This window comes from Erinaceus europaeus, chromosome 2 (assembly GCF_950295315.1).
Source record: "Erinaceus europaeus chromosome 2, mEriEur2.1, whole genome shotgun sequence".
NCBI classification, from domain to species: Eukaryota; Metazoa; Chordata; class Mammalia; order Eulipotyphla; family Erinaceidae; genus Erinaceus; species Erinaceus europaeus.
In genome coordinates, this window is record NC_080163.1 from 64702452 (window position 1) to 64719829 (window position 17378).

Genomic DNA, 17378 nt, shown 5'->3' on the forward strand with positions numbered 1-17378 from the left:
CCTTGCACTTCGCGCCATGTGCGCTTAACCTGCTGCTCTGTCGCTCAACGCCCCCCGCCGAGAACTTCTTTTTTTCTTTTTTAATTTCTTATTTATAAAAAGGAAACATTGACAAAACCATAGGAAAATTGGGGTACAACTTCGCACAATTCCCACCACCAGACCTCCGTATCTCATCCCCTCCCCAATAGCTTTCCTATTCTTTAATCCTCTGGGAGTATGGACCCAAGATCATTGTGGGATGCAGAAGGTTGAAGGTCTGGCTTCTGTAATTGCTTCCCCGCTGAACATGGACATTGACAGGTCAATCCATACTCCCAGACTGTCTCTCTTTTTCTAGTGGGGAAGGGCTCTGGGGAAGCGGAGCTCCAAGGCACACTGGTGGGGTTGTCTATCCAGGGAAATCTGGTTGCATCCTGCTAGCATCTGGGAACCTGGTGGCTGAAAAGAGAGTTAACATACAAAGCCAAACAAATTGTTGACCAGTCATGGACCTAAAGGCTGGAATAGTGCAGATGAAGTGTTGGGGGATCTTCCATTTTGTAGATAGCTAGTAGGCATATTTTAGTTATATTTCAAAGGGCCTGTGGCTATACTAGTGTTTTGTTGTTTGTTTGTTTTGCCTGAGCCTGAAATCTGATATGCAGGTGGATCCCAGTTATTGTCTGGGGAGATGATGTCATGGCTGGAAAAAGGACCAGAAAGCTGGATCAGGGAAGAGAGTAACTCCCTGATTTGGGAAAAGGGTATAAATATTGTTGACTGTAAACCCCATCGATTTGATGTGATCTGGGGCCCATATTCAGCTTAGGAGCCTATGTGGCCTCTGCATCTTGGTAGATCTGAGCTCACATTCTGTGGTCATGAGTAGGAACATTCCAGGCTGCCCCAGTATAGACCCATCTTCCTCAGGTGTAGCATAGAGTATGTTGTCCATCCTCCCTTTGGAGGATGGAACATTTTCTACCATTGTTGATCTAAGTTGAGGGCAAGATTCTATGGGGATCCACAAAGGGGTCTATTGTGTTGTTCCTGATAGAAATGATGGGTAACAATGGAGAGAGGGATTTATTCGAGGTCTAGGCCCATCATGTCTGTTTGGCAATCTCAGGATTCCCCGATTAGGAACTCAACTGGTGGAATGGCCTGAGAGTGACTAAAGAGTCGTCATTATAGTATTCCAGTCTCTTGCCTTTATTCAGCTTTTGCAGTCCTTGCTTTCTTTCATAAGGTTAGCTTTGGAGTGAGTGTGAGTGAGAGAACTGTAATAGGAAGTAGGTGAGGAGAGTATCTAAGTCTATGTAGACACTATTTCATTATGAACTTGATACTGACTCACTACAGACTATTGTGTATTTTTGCTTTCAGGTATATATTTTGCCCTAATTTATGGATGCATGTGAACATATGCTCTAACGGGACCTGGTCTATGTCTAGTTTTTGGGACTTTGTTAGGAAGTGAACCTCCTGGAATGGAATTAGAGAATACCATGAAAGGAAAGGTCTCACCCGAATGATGAAGGTGAAGGGTTGGCAATCCATGCCTGACGTCTCTGTACACTGTCTGAGGTGAAGCATGCTGAGATGGTACTCGTTGCATTGATTAGGTTGGAATTGGTGGATGCAATGTCATTTGGTATGACTTGAAAGAAGCATTTAGGGAAGTGAGCCCCACCTCAGAGGTTCCAGGATTGGGAGAAACATAAGCTCTATAGAAGAAGTGGGGGATTCCTGTTGTCTTAGGGTTTAAGAAGACAAAAGATAGTTATTTCAATAATCACATTGTTTGGCAATTGGTTTAACTTTGAAAAATCCCATTGTTAGGATTTGTTGCATCATATACACCATATTTTATGTCTATATACAAATAATGTCAAAGGACATAGAACTTCTAACGTGTTACCCACTGGGAGTATTTTGTACCTATTACCTACCTGTTTCTGCCACCACTTCTCAAGTGACTGTCTTAGCAGTTAAGATCATCATCATTATTTTTTAGTAAGGCTAGAATATTGAAATGATTAAGGATACTACTGAAATCATTAGGAATAGCAAATACTGTCTACGGCCATACCACTGTGAACACGCCCCATCTTGTCTGATCTTGGAGGAAGAGTAAATATCAGTATTATTGCATTTTGAAATATTACAGTATATACATGTGTTAGACTGTAAGACGTATTTTAAATAAACGTATACGTATATGAAATGTACCACTTTTCTATACAGATATTGCCATAACGGAATCAAACTAGAATATAATGAAGTGAGGGCTTAGAATTTGTATCTCCCATGTTTTCATTATTTTTATTTTATTTGTTTGCATTATTTGAATTTGTTTTTATAATGTGTGTTTTCTATAGGAATGAAATTGTAAAAGATAACATTGAAATAGGTAATTTTAGGAATTTTAAAAGACTAAAAGGTCATTGAAAGATTTATTCTGGATAAGAAAAAAAAAGCCCTATACTGGAAATTATTTAGGATTGAGGATATATCTACCTAGTGACTTGAATATTGAATCTATTAAGACCATGGATTTGACATGCTTCCCAAATGACAACCTCAAATAAGTGAATGATAATTTATCTTTCTATGTCCCAAATAGACCTCAAATCCATGGTTGCTTTTGAGTACATTGTTTCAATTTTTATGTAATGACTTGAAGCCATTATAAAGACATAAGACATAAGTGATTAATGGATAAGATATAATGATTACATTTTTTTTTGTCATCACTGGGGTTTCTCCATTCCAGGCTGACTTCTTCAGATAGCAGACAGAAATAAGACAGAGAGGAGATATAGCACCAAAGCGTCTCTCAGTACAGTGGATGCCAGGGCTGGAATCTGAGTTGTATGCATGAGAGAGCAAGCTCACTATTTAAGTGAACAACCTTGCCAGACTTTTAAAGAGACCCTTTCCCACAATACGCTTATTACACCTAAACAATGAACAATTGCTAGAGCCCATCAGTTATCTACATAGTATTAGCATTTTCTTGATTGTCTTAGATTACTTTCCATATTGATTTGCTTGAATTATGATGCAACAGTTTTGTCCACTTGCACTTGATTATTATGTTGTAAATTTATGAAGTTCCCCTCTTTACATTTTTCATGGCATGTATTCATTGAAGAAATTTCACTTAGTGAATTTGCTTGAGATTCATTGACTGATAATATTCAGTTCTTTCTGTTTTGTGTATGTCCTCTTATTTTATTTATTGTTTCCAAGGTTATCCCATGGGCTGCAGGACTGCACTATTTCTAGTGGCTGTTTTCATTTTATTATTTTTTTCCTGAGGGCAAAAAGCAACTAAGGAGAGAGACAGAAGGAGAGGCACCACAGTACAAATCACCACTTGTGAATTTTCCCCTTTGGGTAGTGTTCCCATGTGGTGACTGGGGGTTCAGCTCTGGGTCCTCACATATGGCAAAGTTTATGTTCTACTAGATGATACTCTACTGGGTTCCTGTATATGCCATTCTTAAACCTTATATTGAAGGTGCTTTATAAAAAATTTTTATTTTCTCTTTTGTTGCCCTTCTTGTTTTTGATTGTTGTTGTAGTTATCATTGTTGCTATCATTGATGTCACTGTAAGGACAGAGAGAAATGAGGAGAGGAGGGGAAGACGGAGAGGGGGAGAGAAAGATAAGCACCTGCAGACTTGCTTCACCACTAGTGAGGTGACCCCCTGCAGGTGGGGAGCTGGGGTCTTGAACTGGGATCCTTACCAAGTCCCTGTGCTTAGCGTCACGTGCACTTAACCCGCTGCGCTACTGGCGAACTCCCTTGAATGTGCTTTTGACATATATATGGACCCTTTGTGCATAAAGGATATACTTTACTACATTCACTGAAAAAAACTGAGTAGCTACTAGGTAATGATGCTGGGAGACGAGACTGTGCATTGTATCAGACTTCAGTGTGAGTTTCCTTCATATGGCACTTTGAATAGGGAATTTTGATCACACTCAGTTTTTGCCCAAGTGATGACTTTTGAACCCACGCCCCACCAAAATTATGGTTCTGCTGTGTGTAAACCGAATCGGATTGATGTGGTCTTGAGTTCTTCACTGTTTCTAAAGCTTTTGTTTATATGATGCATTAATGACAATAATTTCACTCGACCAGATAAAAATGGGTACATTGTTAGTAGCATGTATTACCTGTAATTTTTTCCCACTTTACTGTTCTTGGCCATCTTTAAAGTATCCCACTTAAATGTGATGTTTAAAGATATGTTATTCATGTTTGGGCAAGTGTGGGAAGATATGTTATTAATGTTTGGACAAGGGTGAGAAATAGGAGAAGAATGAACAGTGCTGGGCTTCATGTAATTTCACTCCTTTTCCCTACCAAAGTAGTTTTTCCCTTATAACTTTATAATTCTTTTTTTTTTTCATTTTATTGGACAATTAGTGGTTTATATGGTTAACAGTACAGTTGTTGGCGCATGGGTGTAGCTTCTTATCTCCCCGTGTTAGGTGTCTGACACTCTCACCCCAGCTTAGTATCTTTTCCATCATCATACATAAAGATCCCCAAGACCTATCTCACCTTTTCAAGCCCCTCCTTCAGAATCTTTTGCTTTGGTGAATCCCACTCAGTCCAAGTTTTGCTTTGTGTTTTCCCTTTATGTCCCTGTTTTTAAGTTCGACCAATAAGTGAGATCATCTGGTATTTGTACTTCTCGTTTTGGTTCTTATTAACATAATGCCTTCCAGCTCTGTCCAAAATGAGGCAAAGGAGATGATTCCAATATATTTCTTACCACTTCCTTAGTGACTCATCTGTGTAGAAGTACAAGTCATTTTTTTTGTGATTAAAACATTCAGCTTTTGATTTCTATTATGTTTTGGTATCATGTCTTTTAAGGCTCATTTATTTAACATGCTTATTATTCTCTTTTCTGCAGATAATCAACAGACCTCACATCTCTCTTCTTATGAAATTATAACTCCTTGGAGATTAATTAGAGAAAGAAGAGAGGCTCCTAGGCTCTATTCTGGAAAGGTAAGTGACGTCTCTCTCACAGATCGAACATCGTGTCTTCATGTGTTTTTTTTTTTTTTAATTTTATAACATGAAATTTATACCTGTGACCCTACCTCCTGCTTCTGGCAACCACCAGTCTGTTCTCTGCATCTATGACTTAAAAAATTGTCTTTTTGATTTATCTTTTTTTTGTTTAGATTCTCCATATCTGAACATATAGTATATGTTTTCTTTCTAACTTATTTCACCGAGCATAATGCCCTGAAGATCCATACATGTTGTTGCAAAGATTTTCTTGGGGAAATTTCTTTTTATCAAAGGATAATATTCCATGGTGTGTGTGTAAAGCGTGTTTTCTTTGCACATTCATCTCTGGATGGACACTTAGCTGGTTCCATATCTTGGCTATTGTAAATAAGCTCCAGTGAACAGGAAATACATATTTGAGTTGGCGTTTTTATTTTCTTTGGATAAATGCCCAGAAGGGGGTTTGCTGGATTATATAGAATTTCTGTTCTTACTTTTTTGAAGAAGATCTGTGTCGTTTTCCCTAGTGGTTGCATCAATGGGTGTTTTTCCACTCAAAGGTTTCCTTTCTCACATCTTTGTCAGCAATTATTTTTCCCTCCTTTCTTCCTCTCTTTCTTCCTCTCTCCCTTTCTTTTCCTCTCTCTCTCTCTCTTTCAGTTGTTTTTGGATAATAACCATTCTTGCACATTTGCAATAATAGGCCATTATGGTTTTGGCTTGCATCTTCCTCATGATTAGTGAAGCTTGAAGCTTCCCCCTGTACGTGAGGACTCCAGGCTTGAACCCAAGTCCTTGAATACTCTAATATATGTATTCAACCAGGTGCACCACAACTCAGTCCCTAGCCCAAATATTGATTATATTGCACATTATAATAAGTAATATAGATGACTTAAGATTGTAGTAAGTGCTGTGGAGAAAATTAAAACAAGAAGAAGAATAGGAAATGTTGGAACTGGAGATAGGAGTGTTTGTTGAAAAATAATTTATACGTTGGTGTGTTACTGTTCTTTTCTTTTCTATTCCCACAGATATCCTATGTTATTCCAGTTGAAGGAAAAGAGCATGTTATTCATTTGGAGAGAAACAAGTAAGAACTTTCACTTACTTGCCTTTCCATTAATTTTTTAAATAGTGTGTTTTTTCCCTCTTAGTTAAGGTGTTTAGTATATTGTTTAAAATGAGCATAATGAGAATAGGCATGTGGAAAAGTGATAGTATTTTGTATTGGAACAAGAGAAAGTAAATTTAAACTTGGAGAAGGTTGTATTTAAGAAGAAAGACAGCTAAGCAAGGGTATTGAATTCTTTAGTAATATTATCCTGTTACTGCTGCTATAGCAAAATAGTAAAACTGAACTTTAAATTATAGAAACTTGTAGTTGTATCATTCTGGACATTGGAACTCCCAGGTCAAGGTGCCACTGGAGTTAGTATCTGAAGAGGATTCTTTCTGTGGCCTTGAAGTTGGGTTCCTAATTTTTCCCCTCTGTGTCTGTGCACTTTGTGGCAAAAATTCTTTTCTTGGAAGAAACCCCCAACTTTAAAGTATGATCACTGGATGTCAGTTCAGGTTGTTTATCCTTCACCACATGTCAGCCTGGTTTTCAGCAAGAACACTGTAAGTTTGTTTTATCTATAGCTTCTGTCACCATTGATGTTTCTTTTTAGTAATTTTCCTTCTTTTGACCTCAGGTAAATCCCCACTTATCTGAGCTATATTTGGAGCTGGTCTCCATTTTTATGCAGGATTGGTAATAAACCTAGAGTCTTGATGCCCTATTAGTTTTTTATAATACATATTTAATGTATTTATATTTTCTTTATGTTTTTTGGTAGAGACTGAAAGAAACTGAGAAGGGAGCAAAGAGATAGAGAGGGAGAAAGAAAGATATCTGCAGTACTGCTTCACCACTTGTGAAGCTTTCCTGCTACAGGTGGGCTTCGGGGGCTTGAACCCAGGTCCTTGTGCATTGTAGCATGTACACTCAACCAGATGTACCACTACTTGGCCCCACATATTTTATTCATTAATATTTTTATCTGATTGCTGCAGGAAATAATGATTTTACAAGGCAAGTTGTTATATATATATATATATATATATATATATATATATATATATATGCAGTTTTTCAAATCTTCCATGATAAGCATCTCTAGATTTTTTATGAGAAAGAGATGAGAAGAGACACCAAAGCATCATTCTACCCTCCATGGACCTCCTCCTGTCTCAGCTCTTGGTGTACTACCATAAATCAAATCCAGTTCCTCATACTCTAGCCATGGAGCCATGTCCCTGCACCCTGGAGTTGATCTTGAGTTCTCTCCTCTACTGAAACATTCTGTTGCAGTACTTCCTATGTCTCTTATGATAGTCTTAAACTAAGGGCTCTTACCACCCATAGTAGATGTCACTGAAGACTGGGAGATAACTCAGCTGTAAATCATGTCCCTTCCCATGTATGAGGCTCTGTCCGGGTTAGAGCCTCAGCACTATAGGGGAGCCCCATGGGACAGCACTTCAGAAACTACATGAATGATAGTGTTATACTTTGTTTCCTCTCTCCTCTCTCTCTCTCTCTTTTCTCCCCCTATACCCTCCCCTCTTTTTTTTTTTTTTTTTTTTTTGCTATCTGAAGAATGAACATACTGGTTGGGAGAGAACACTTAGAAGTGGCACTGTGCATGCTTGAGGTAGTGGGTTCATCCCTAGTACTGCATTAAGAAAAACATATTCAGCGGGGAAGCAATTATAGAAGCCAGACCTTCCACCTTCTGCACCACATTGTGACTCTGGGTCCATGCTCTCAGAGGGCTAAAGAATAGGAAATCTATCAGGGGAGGGGGTGGGATAGGGAATTCTGGTCGTGGGAGTTGTATGGAGTTATACCCCTCTTACCCTGTGGTTTTTGTCAGTGCTCCCTTTTTATAAATAAAATAATAAAAAAAAAGTTGAGTGTGTGTGTGTGTTGGTCTTGAATGAAATTAGCCTTACCATCGTTAACAAGTGTCGCTGTATATTTATTTCTTTAATAAAGACTACCCTGTCTTAATATATATGGTTTGCACTACTGAACTCCTGTACCACTCCAGAAATGTTCCAGTAACTAACAATGATTGGTTCTCTCTGTAATGGAGGCAAATTTAACCTTTTTTTTTTTTTTTTTGCTTAGTAGATAAAGGCAATGATTGATTTTTGTTTACATGGGACTTCTAGAAAAGAGTAAAACATTTTTTTTCTGTGTATATATAATAAATACTACATAATTGAAAGATTTAAGGATATAAGTAATGTTGTACTATATTTTGCAACCAGCATTTTGTAGTCATTAAAAAAGCATAGTTTTTATCCTTTTTGTGATGGAGTACTGCATGTGAGTTCAGATGCAAGTCTAGTTTGTGAATTGTTAGTTTTATGGCAGTTCCATAGATAAATAGTGATCTATAAAGTGAAAATATTTACTCTTACTCATATCTTTTAGAAAAAATGTCTTATAAGTTGTAACTTGATAAAGTATGTTAAGCAATATTTGGTGTTCCTTTTCCAGTGACCTTTTACCCAAAGACTTTGTGGTGTATACATACAACAAGGAAGGGGCTCTGATCTCTGACTATCCTGCTCTACAGGTAATATAGTTTTCTCTTTATCTTATGCCAAAATTTGAAATAATTATAATGGTAAAGTGAGTTCTATTCATATAAGAAGCACTGTTACATTGTATGCCCCTAAGGGCCCCTGAGGTAGTGTGCCTAAAACTATTACCACTGTAATATGTGAAGTTGGGAACTGGTTTTGGCTGGCATTTACATAAGCTAAGCTATTTAGGTTCTCAGTAAAGTAAAAAAGCATTTGTTTTAAGACTAGGACTTTAGTGATAATTCTTAATGATTATGCAGGGGGAAAGTTTGATGTATTTTGAATTTTTTTTTTCTGAAAGCTGGTATTTCCAAAAGCACATCTGACATTTCTATTATACCATTTGATTTTCTCTTGGTACTTAATAAAATACTTTTTTACTCTTCTGTTTCTTGAGTTTTTACTGAAAATAATTATTTTCTCAACTTTTTATTTCCTTTTGCTTTCCCTCCCTCCCCTTATTTCTTCCTCTTTCTCTTTTTTCCCCTCATTCCTTCCCTGTCTTCCCTTTTCTTCCTTTCTCCCTTCCTTCCTTTTCACTCCTTTTCCTTCCTTCCTTCCTTCCTTCCTTCCTTCCTTCCTTCCTTCCTCCTTCTTCTTCTTCTTTTCTTTCTTTCTTTCTTTTTTTCTTTCTTTCTACAGTATAATTGTGGTTATTAAATGCAACTAAATTGTATTGAAAAACTTTAAATGCTTTCCCTTATGATTCTATTTGAAGACAGAAGTAATTGTAGAGTTTTTGCCTTTTATTACTAATATCTTTCACAAATTCTCTTTCTTTTGCTGCAAAGAAACAAAATCTTAGCAATTGCTTTATATAGCAACATTATTTTTCTCTCTCTCATAGTATATAAGCATGTTGCCAAAACTGGCTATGATATTTGTACCTCTATTGTAAATATTCAATTTAATTAGATGTTTTATAAACTGATAAAATAGTGATTACATTGGAAATATTTAATCAAAACAAGTTACTAAGAAATAGTATAGTGGTATATGCAATGGACTTTCATGCCTTGAGCTAGAGTACACGGGATCAAAAATTTAAAAAAAAAAAAACCTTTCATTAAAGGGGTGGGGAAATGACTTGGCATAAATAATCTATCTTGAATACTTGATACCTGGCACCACATGAAAAGGAAAAAAAATTCCATAGATGAAAGGTTCTTTGTTTTCTCTCTCTCTCTCTCTCTTTTCTTCATTTATTTGCATTACATACACATACATCACACACACACACACACACACACACACTAGTCAGATATTATATTATTCCTTCCTTGCTTTTTTAAAATATTTATTTATCCCCTTTTGTTGCCCTTGTTTTATTGTTGTAGTTATTATTATTGTTGTTGTTGTTGGATAGGACAGAGAAAAATGGAGAGAGGATTGGAAGACCAAAATGGGAAGAGATGACACCTGCAGACGTACTTCACTGCTTGTGAAGCAACTCCCCTGCAGGTGGGGAGCCAAGGGCTTGAACTGGGATCTTTAATCCAGTCCTTGCACTTTGCGCAACCTGCGCTTTACCCACTACACTACACCCGACTCCCCCTTCCTTGCTTTTTAAAAAAATCTTTTTCTCTTTCTGTGTGGAAAGGGGTTTGCCTGAAAGTGTTAAAGCCACACTAGGACAACCACATAAATTTAACAAGACACTGTGAGAGCCTGTGGCATAGTCTTAACATCTTGGTTTAACAAAACGATTGAATGTCTCCTATCAATTTAGTTATTTCTTGACGGGGAAAACCATTGTAGGCATGAGGAAATGCAAACTAATAGACAAAAAGTTGACTCTACATTTTTATTGTTTAGTTGGATGACCTCTTAGTCTCCATTTTCTTCTTCCTATTGTGGCAGGAAACTGAAGTCTACATGGAAATGGAATAAATTATTGTAGGGCCTGCAAACAAAGAAAACTTATCTGAAGATAGTCCAGAGAATGCTATGTGATATTGTGAAGTGTAAATAGCATTAAAATTTTTTATTTTACTGATCTTGAATAATTTTGTCAGTTCTGCCATATCTATGGTGATTTTCAGTAAGTAACATTATTTGAATATAATGCAGTTTTTATCATTTAGAATCATTGTCATTATCGAGGCTATGTGGAAGGAGTTTACAATTCATCCATTGCCCTTAGCAACTGCTTTGGACTCAGGTAAGGGATTTTCTGTCTCAGTTTTTTCTCCATTCTTCTATTTCTTTTTTCAAAAATTATATTTATTTATTTTTTTATTTTCCCTTTTGTTGCCCTTTTTTGTTATTGTTGTTGTTCTTGATGGCATCATTGTTAGATAGGACAGAGAGAAATTGAGAGAGGAGGGGAAGACAGAGAGGGGGAGAGAAAGATAGACACCTGCAGACCTGCTTCACTGCCTGTGAAGTGACTCCCCTGCAGGTGGGGAGCTGGGGGCTCGAACCGGGATTCTTACACTGGTCCTTGCGCTTTGCACCATGTGCTGCTCTACAACCGGACTTCCTATTCCTCTATTTCTTAACCTTTTATTCTCTGCCTCCAGATGAAGTCATTTTAGGATACTTTATAGGTTTTCTTTTCAGTATTGGTGAAGACCTTGCAGTTACGTCTCAAGCGTTATTCTTGGCATGTTTATTAAGGAAAATATTACATTTGATGTATGTTAATGTACAAAGAGAAAATTTCATTTTTTTGAAATCTTAAGTATGTTTTGGTATTTAAAGTAAAACATACTTTAAGTTTCTTTTTTTTCTTGAAAGAAATGGGGTTTATTGATTTTTTTTTTTAACTGCAAATAGTCGTTACAAAAAGTTTTTTTTTTTAAATAAATTCACACATAGAGAAGATAGAAAGTGACGGTAGTGACCAGCAAGAGGAAGAAATAATTACATTCATCTTTTAAGTTTGTGTGCCAGTTTTGTTCATGTTTTACACTGGAAAACTCCACACTTGAAATCTAGAACCTCAGATCTGCAATTGGAATGTCTTGAGATGGGCACGTGGAAGTCAAAAGGGTCTTTCTTTTTACTATTTTTTTTTTTCGTTTTAGAAGCTATACATCAAGAGTTGTTTTCCTTCTGTACTCTCACAGAACTTTTGCATACATTCTCAGTCCTAATTGTGAAAAGGCCTAAAAAGAAAGAAACTCAATTTTCAGTCCAACACAAAAGGGGGGAGATTTCTAAAATAAATAATCCAACAGTTTTTTGCATTTTTTAAAATTAATTTTTCATTTCTTTAAATAAAATAACCAAAAAAGTTTAAAGTTACAAAAATGTCATTGAAGAATAATATATTAAAACTGTGGGAAAGAAGGAAAAGACATGTCACAAAATTTTAAGATTAATATGAAGATCATAATTTAACATAAAAGAATATATTCTATGGATTTGTCATCTGATAAATATGAACAAAATTAACAAAAAAAGCATAGTTTGGCAATAAATATGTTTTGATAAGTTAAATAAGCTTTTTTTATATTGATATGCAGTGACAAGCAAAATTTTTGTTCTCCAATTTCTGAAAGTTTTATGAAGTTTAAAACCCAGAGGAAAAAGCATGGCGTGAGTGCTCTAAGGGTAGATCTAAGGTATTCTAGAGCAAAAACCATTAAAGCTACTTCTACAGGAAATCGTTTCACACAGATAGTGTATGTGGAATGAATACCATTAACTGCTCACCCCTTATGTGGTTGTTATTTTTTTCCCTCATTTCTGTTTCTTTTTTTTTTTTCAGCTTTTCTCATTTCCTGTTCTTCTTTTTTTTTTTTTTTTTAAGATATCACATATGAACTGGAGAACTTTAGCACCAAAATCGAGTCTACTTGATTTTGATACTTTTATGTTTCTATAGAATTTTGCTTATAGCTTCTTTAAAATTTCTATTTTTTTCATTTAATCATCATGATTGTGAAAGGGAGCTTGTATATCCATATTTAGGTAAATAATCTGAAGTTTAAAGAACTTTTGTCATGTGTCAATTGAAATGTTATTAATGGTAAAATTACATTTATTTAGAGTGTAGTAGCAGGCACTATGATGGATAGTTAGGGGGGTAATTGGACTAATAAGTATTAGGTTTAATTCTCAAACCAACTATATATGATGTCTATGCTAATCTCCGTTTTTAATATTCATTAATAATAATTACTGTGTGTCCAGTTTATTCTGAGTTTTGTGTGTTTATTAGATAACTGGGTTTTCACAACAATCCTATGTAAAGTGAGGCAGAGATTGAATGACTTGATGCGAGTTTCACAGCTAATAAGAAGCATTTGGGGTTTAAAATTTTATCATCCAAGTCCAGACTCCACACTTTTTTTCACTGTTACTCAGAGAAGTTAAGTAACTTTCAAAGGAGTGAAACTTGTAAGTAGCAATCATGAACTTTAAATTTCGACCTGACTGATTCTAAAGCCTCTGTGTATTTGTTAATACCATATTATACTTATGAAGAGTTAGGACTTGAATTCAGGTTTTCTGATATCTTTTCCTGTGTCTCTGCTTGTTTTTGCCTTCACTCTCGTACCTATGTAATGCAACACTTAGGGGATTGCTGCATATAGAAAATACAAGTTATGGGATTGAGCCCCTGCAAAATAGCTCTCGTTTTGAGCACATCTTTTATCGAATGGATGATGTTCACAAAGAACCTCTGAAATGTGGGGTTTCCAATAAAGACACAGAAAAAGAAACCCCAGGTCACACACAAGAAGATCCTCCTGACCACATTCAACTACTTCGAGTAAGAACATAAATCATGTTTTTATGATTTTAACATCTTTAAAATATGTACCGATGCATATTGTTGTTTTCCTATTTCTAGACACTATAACAGGTTCTAAAAGATGAACAGTATACAATTTCTGCCACCAAACGTTTGTATGTTACAGAAACTAGGGCTTAAATTTAAAGAGTAATTATATAATTTTTTTAATCCTTGCCTATGTTGTCCATTCATTACAGTCTTTCAGATAGCAGTAGAATTTTTTTTTTTTTGTAGTTTTCTATTTGGTGATTCTTGAGTTCTGGATAAGGAGATGAAGAGGAGGATATTTGATTTTGGGAGACTCATACCTCTATTTTAGAGTTCATTCAGATTTCTTTGTTTACTTTTCATATGATTATCTTAGATGGACATGTTTCTGGCACTAGATCTAGTTCATCTGCAGACAGTGCCCTTACTACATAGGAGGTGGTGATTGCTTTTGTTGGAAGTGATATATGCATATGTTAAGTAATGTACTGTATTACATTATTTTCAACAAGTCTCCTGTCACAATTTTTACTACTGAACTGTTATTTTGTAACCTAATAGCATTATATAGTTTCAGGTATATTACACATTTTGACATTTGTAGATGCTACAGCATGATCATCACCAAAAGTCAGGTTTCCATCCACCACTATAGACTTGACCCTCTTTGCCCTTTTCACTCAACTTTCAGTGATCTCCCCCACCCCACCCCACCTCCCACCTCCACCCCCCACCCCCACCCCTCTGGTAACTACTAATCTATTCTCTGTATTTAAATTTTAAAATGACTCATGTTTTCCAATGGCAAACTTGTGGTTTTTCTATTGAAATGTGTGTATGTGTAGTTGGGATGTTACAAAATCAGTTATTCTCCTTTGAAAACTTGTATAAGACATTTTTTTTCTTTAACTAGAGTTTTTGTCAAAGCAATAAAGGCAGCAGATTTCACTTTAAAGATTATTTCTTATCCCAGGGCTGGGTGGTGGCATTCCTGGTTAAGTGCATGGCTTACAGTGCACAAGAAACTGGTCTCAAGCCCCTGGCTTCCATCTACAAGGAGAAGGCTTCATGATTTGGTGAAGCAGTGCTACAGGTGTCTGTCTGTCTCTCTCCTTCTTTATCCTCCCTCCCTCTCAATTTCTCTCTATTCTATCAAATAATATAAAGTTTAAAAAATAAAAAGATTACATTTAACCCAATTATAATACCTTATATATGTGTTTATGTATATATTGACAAATTTATATCCATGGTGCTTCAATAAGATATTTATTAGGAAAACAATATCAAAAAAATTTTTCCCAAATCATTTTAGTTTTATTTTATTTATTTAGGGGGTGTTAAGTAAAATAATTTTGTGGTAATTTCAGCAGACTTGAAATAATCTGAGTGAAACCATTGTATATGAGAAATATGAAGCTGTGTAACATTTTGTGTATGCTTGTTTGATGTTTGTGTTTTCGGCAGAGACGAAGAGCTGTCCTGCCACAGACACGATACGTGGAGCTATTCATTGTGGTGGACAAAGAAAGGGTAAGATTGCTGACAGTTTTTCTTCTTTTTCATGAGAAGCAGAAGTATTGTGAACATTCCATATAGGAAATGTAGTTTTAAAACATCATATTTGTTTTTCTGAAATGCAATGTGAAAATTAATTTTTTTCTTTTTACACTAACAATATGTGTAACACCACTAGTAAACAGCTGAATGTTACAGATGAAAGTTTTTTTCAGTTTCTCTTATTGATATTTTTTTTTCTTCTGTTTTGAGTGATTTGTTTATATGAAATCAAGGTCAGAGCCTTAAGGTCTTTTCAGATGACTTTTAGGTGATAAATTCCAATAATCAGTCAATGCTTTGTTGCATAATAAAATGGATTACCATTTTACAATTTCAAATAACATGTTTTTCATTTTCAAAATTTCCAAGACCTGTCGTACTTTACTGGGGAAGAAGAATCTTAATATTTGCTGTTTGTTTCAGTGTATAGGGTAACTCCAGGAAGTTTTCTTTATCCACGCTTTAAAAATTGTGTTTTGATGAACTATGAAAAGCAACATGTGCATTTGAGCATGTACAGGATTATCAGTTTCAGACATGACTTTAAAAATTTATTTATTGATTGATTTTTTAAAAAATATTTCATTGGGCAGAGGGTAGATAGCATGATGGTTATGCAAACAGGCTCTCATGCCTGAGGCTCCAAAGTCCCAGGTTCAATCCCCGCACCACCATAAGTCAGAGCTGAACAGTGCTCTGGTAAAAAAAAAAAAAAAAAAAAAATTAAATGTATTATATTTACTTTCCTTTTTTGTTACCCTTGTTTTTATCATTGTTGTTGTTACTGATGTCGTTGTTGCTGGATAGGACAGAGAGAAATGGAGAGAGAAGGAGGAAGACAGAGAAGGGGAGAGAAAGAGAGACACCTGTAGACCTGCTTCACCGCTTGTGAAGTGATCCCCCTACAGGTGGGGAGACAGGGGCTCCAACCGGGATTCTTACGCTGGGTGGCGCCATGTGTGCTTAATCCGCTGCTCTACAGCCCGACCCATAAAAAAATATTTATTGCCTACAGATTTATTGTTTCAGTCTTTGAACCACTCCATTGCTTCTAGATGCCATTTTTTCCTTTTCTTTCCTCTAAATAAAGGATGAGAAGCAGAAATAAATAGGGAGAGACAAAGGGTGAAGCAGAAACAATGCAGCACCACTCTGCTGTTCATAGAACGTAATCCTGCAGGCAGTGTGCCATGTGGTTGTCCAGGGCTCACGCCTCTGTACTCGTGCATGGTAATATGTGATCTCTACTGGGTGAGCCACCTGCTGGCCCTCTAAACATTTGATTTTTTAAATTACATTTGAGAGAGAAATTCGCATGAGATGGGAGGAGAGAGAGTCTAGTCAGAACACCACTCTGGTGTAAGGAATGGAATTGGGAATCACAACCAGGCAAGTCTGATATTGTCTTTACCATCAAACTAGTTCCTATATGTGAGGCATAGCTTCTCTATAGTTTATCATATAAATTCTTTCAAATGCTTTATTAAACTTTTGTTAACTTTGTTGCTTCCATTCATGCAAGTTGCAGAGAGTGGAGTATTTTCTTTCCTTTTTAAAAAATATTTATTTATTCCCTTTTGTTGCCATTGTTTTTGTTTTTTTATTGTTGTAGGTATTATTGTTGTCGTCGTTGTTGGACGTTGTTGGAGAAATGGAGAGAGGAGGGGAAGACATAGAAGGGGAGAGATAGACACCTGCAGACCTGCTTCACCACTTGTGAAGCGACTCCCCTGCAGGTGGGGAGTCAGGGGCTCAAACCCGGATCCTTCTACCTGTCCTTGCGCTTTGCGCCATGTACGCTTAACCTGCTGCGCTATCGCCCGACACCCCTAAGTTACCATTTTTATGGAAATCACCCTGATTATTAGTAGCTGGAAATTTTCTGCCCATTAAGATGTGGATATAGACATATCTTATATATAGATACTTTCATTATCAATTCGTACCTCTGTGAAGTGCTTGAAAATGGTGTTTTCAATGTGTTTTCATAACAAAAAGAACAATAAGAAGAAAATTCATTGTAAGTTGTTTAATTTGGAGAAAATCAATGTTTTAGTGCTCTTTAAATTATCCACTGCATATTAGTTCTATTTTTAATTCCTATTACTTGCTTAAGTCTTAATGTGACACAACAGGTGAATATCTAAATGACTCCATTTTTGCTTCAGGGAAACCATTTAGACTCTTAACAGCATTGGATTTGTTTCTTATGCTACTTTGATGGTAATGATTTTCCTTTGCTTTTCAGTATGACATGATGGGTAGAAACCAGACTGCAGTAAGAGAAGAGATGATTCGTTTAGCAAACTATTTGGATAGCGTAAGTTAATTGTATGTTCTATTAAGGTTTTTCGCTTGTTTGTTTTTAAGCTTTCACAGTCTCAGAATCTAATTTCAGAAGACTTTTACTT

General features: G+C 36.0%; 1 protein-coding gene across 1 annotated transcript in view; it reads left to right on the plus strand.

Moving 5' to 3' along the window:
* The window catches only part of ADAM9 (ADAM metallopeptidase domain 9), a 68897-nt gene that overhangs the window by 7858 nt on the left and 43661 nt on the right, over window positions 1-17378 (plus strand). The window contains exons 2-8 of the mRNA XM_016185397.2: window positions 4924-5021; window positions 6065-6123; window positions 8584-8662; window positions 10757-10833; window positions 13200-13395; window positions 14875-14940; window positions 17216-17287. Coding sequence (XP_016040883.1) covers window positions 4924-5021; window positions 6065-6123; window positions 8584-8662; window positions 10757-10833; window positions 13200-13395; window positions 14875-14940; window positions 17216-17287 — 647 coding nt within the window. The remainder of the gene's footprint in view (window positions 1-4923; window positions 5022-6064; window positions 6124-8583; window positions 8663-10756; window positions 10834-13199; window positions 13396-14874; window positions 14941-17215; window positions 17288-17378) is intronic.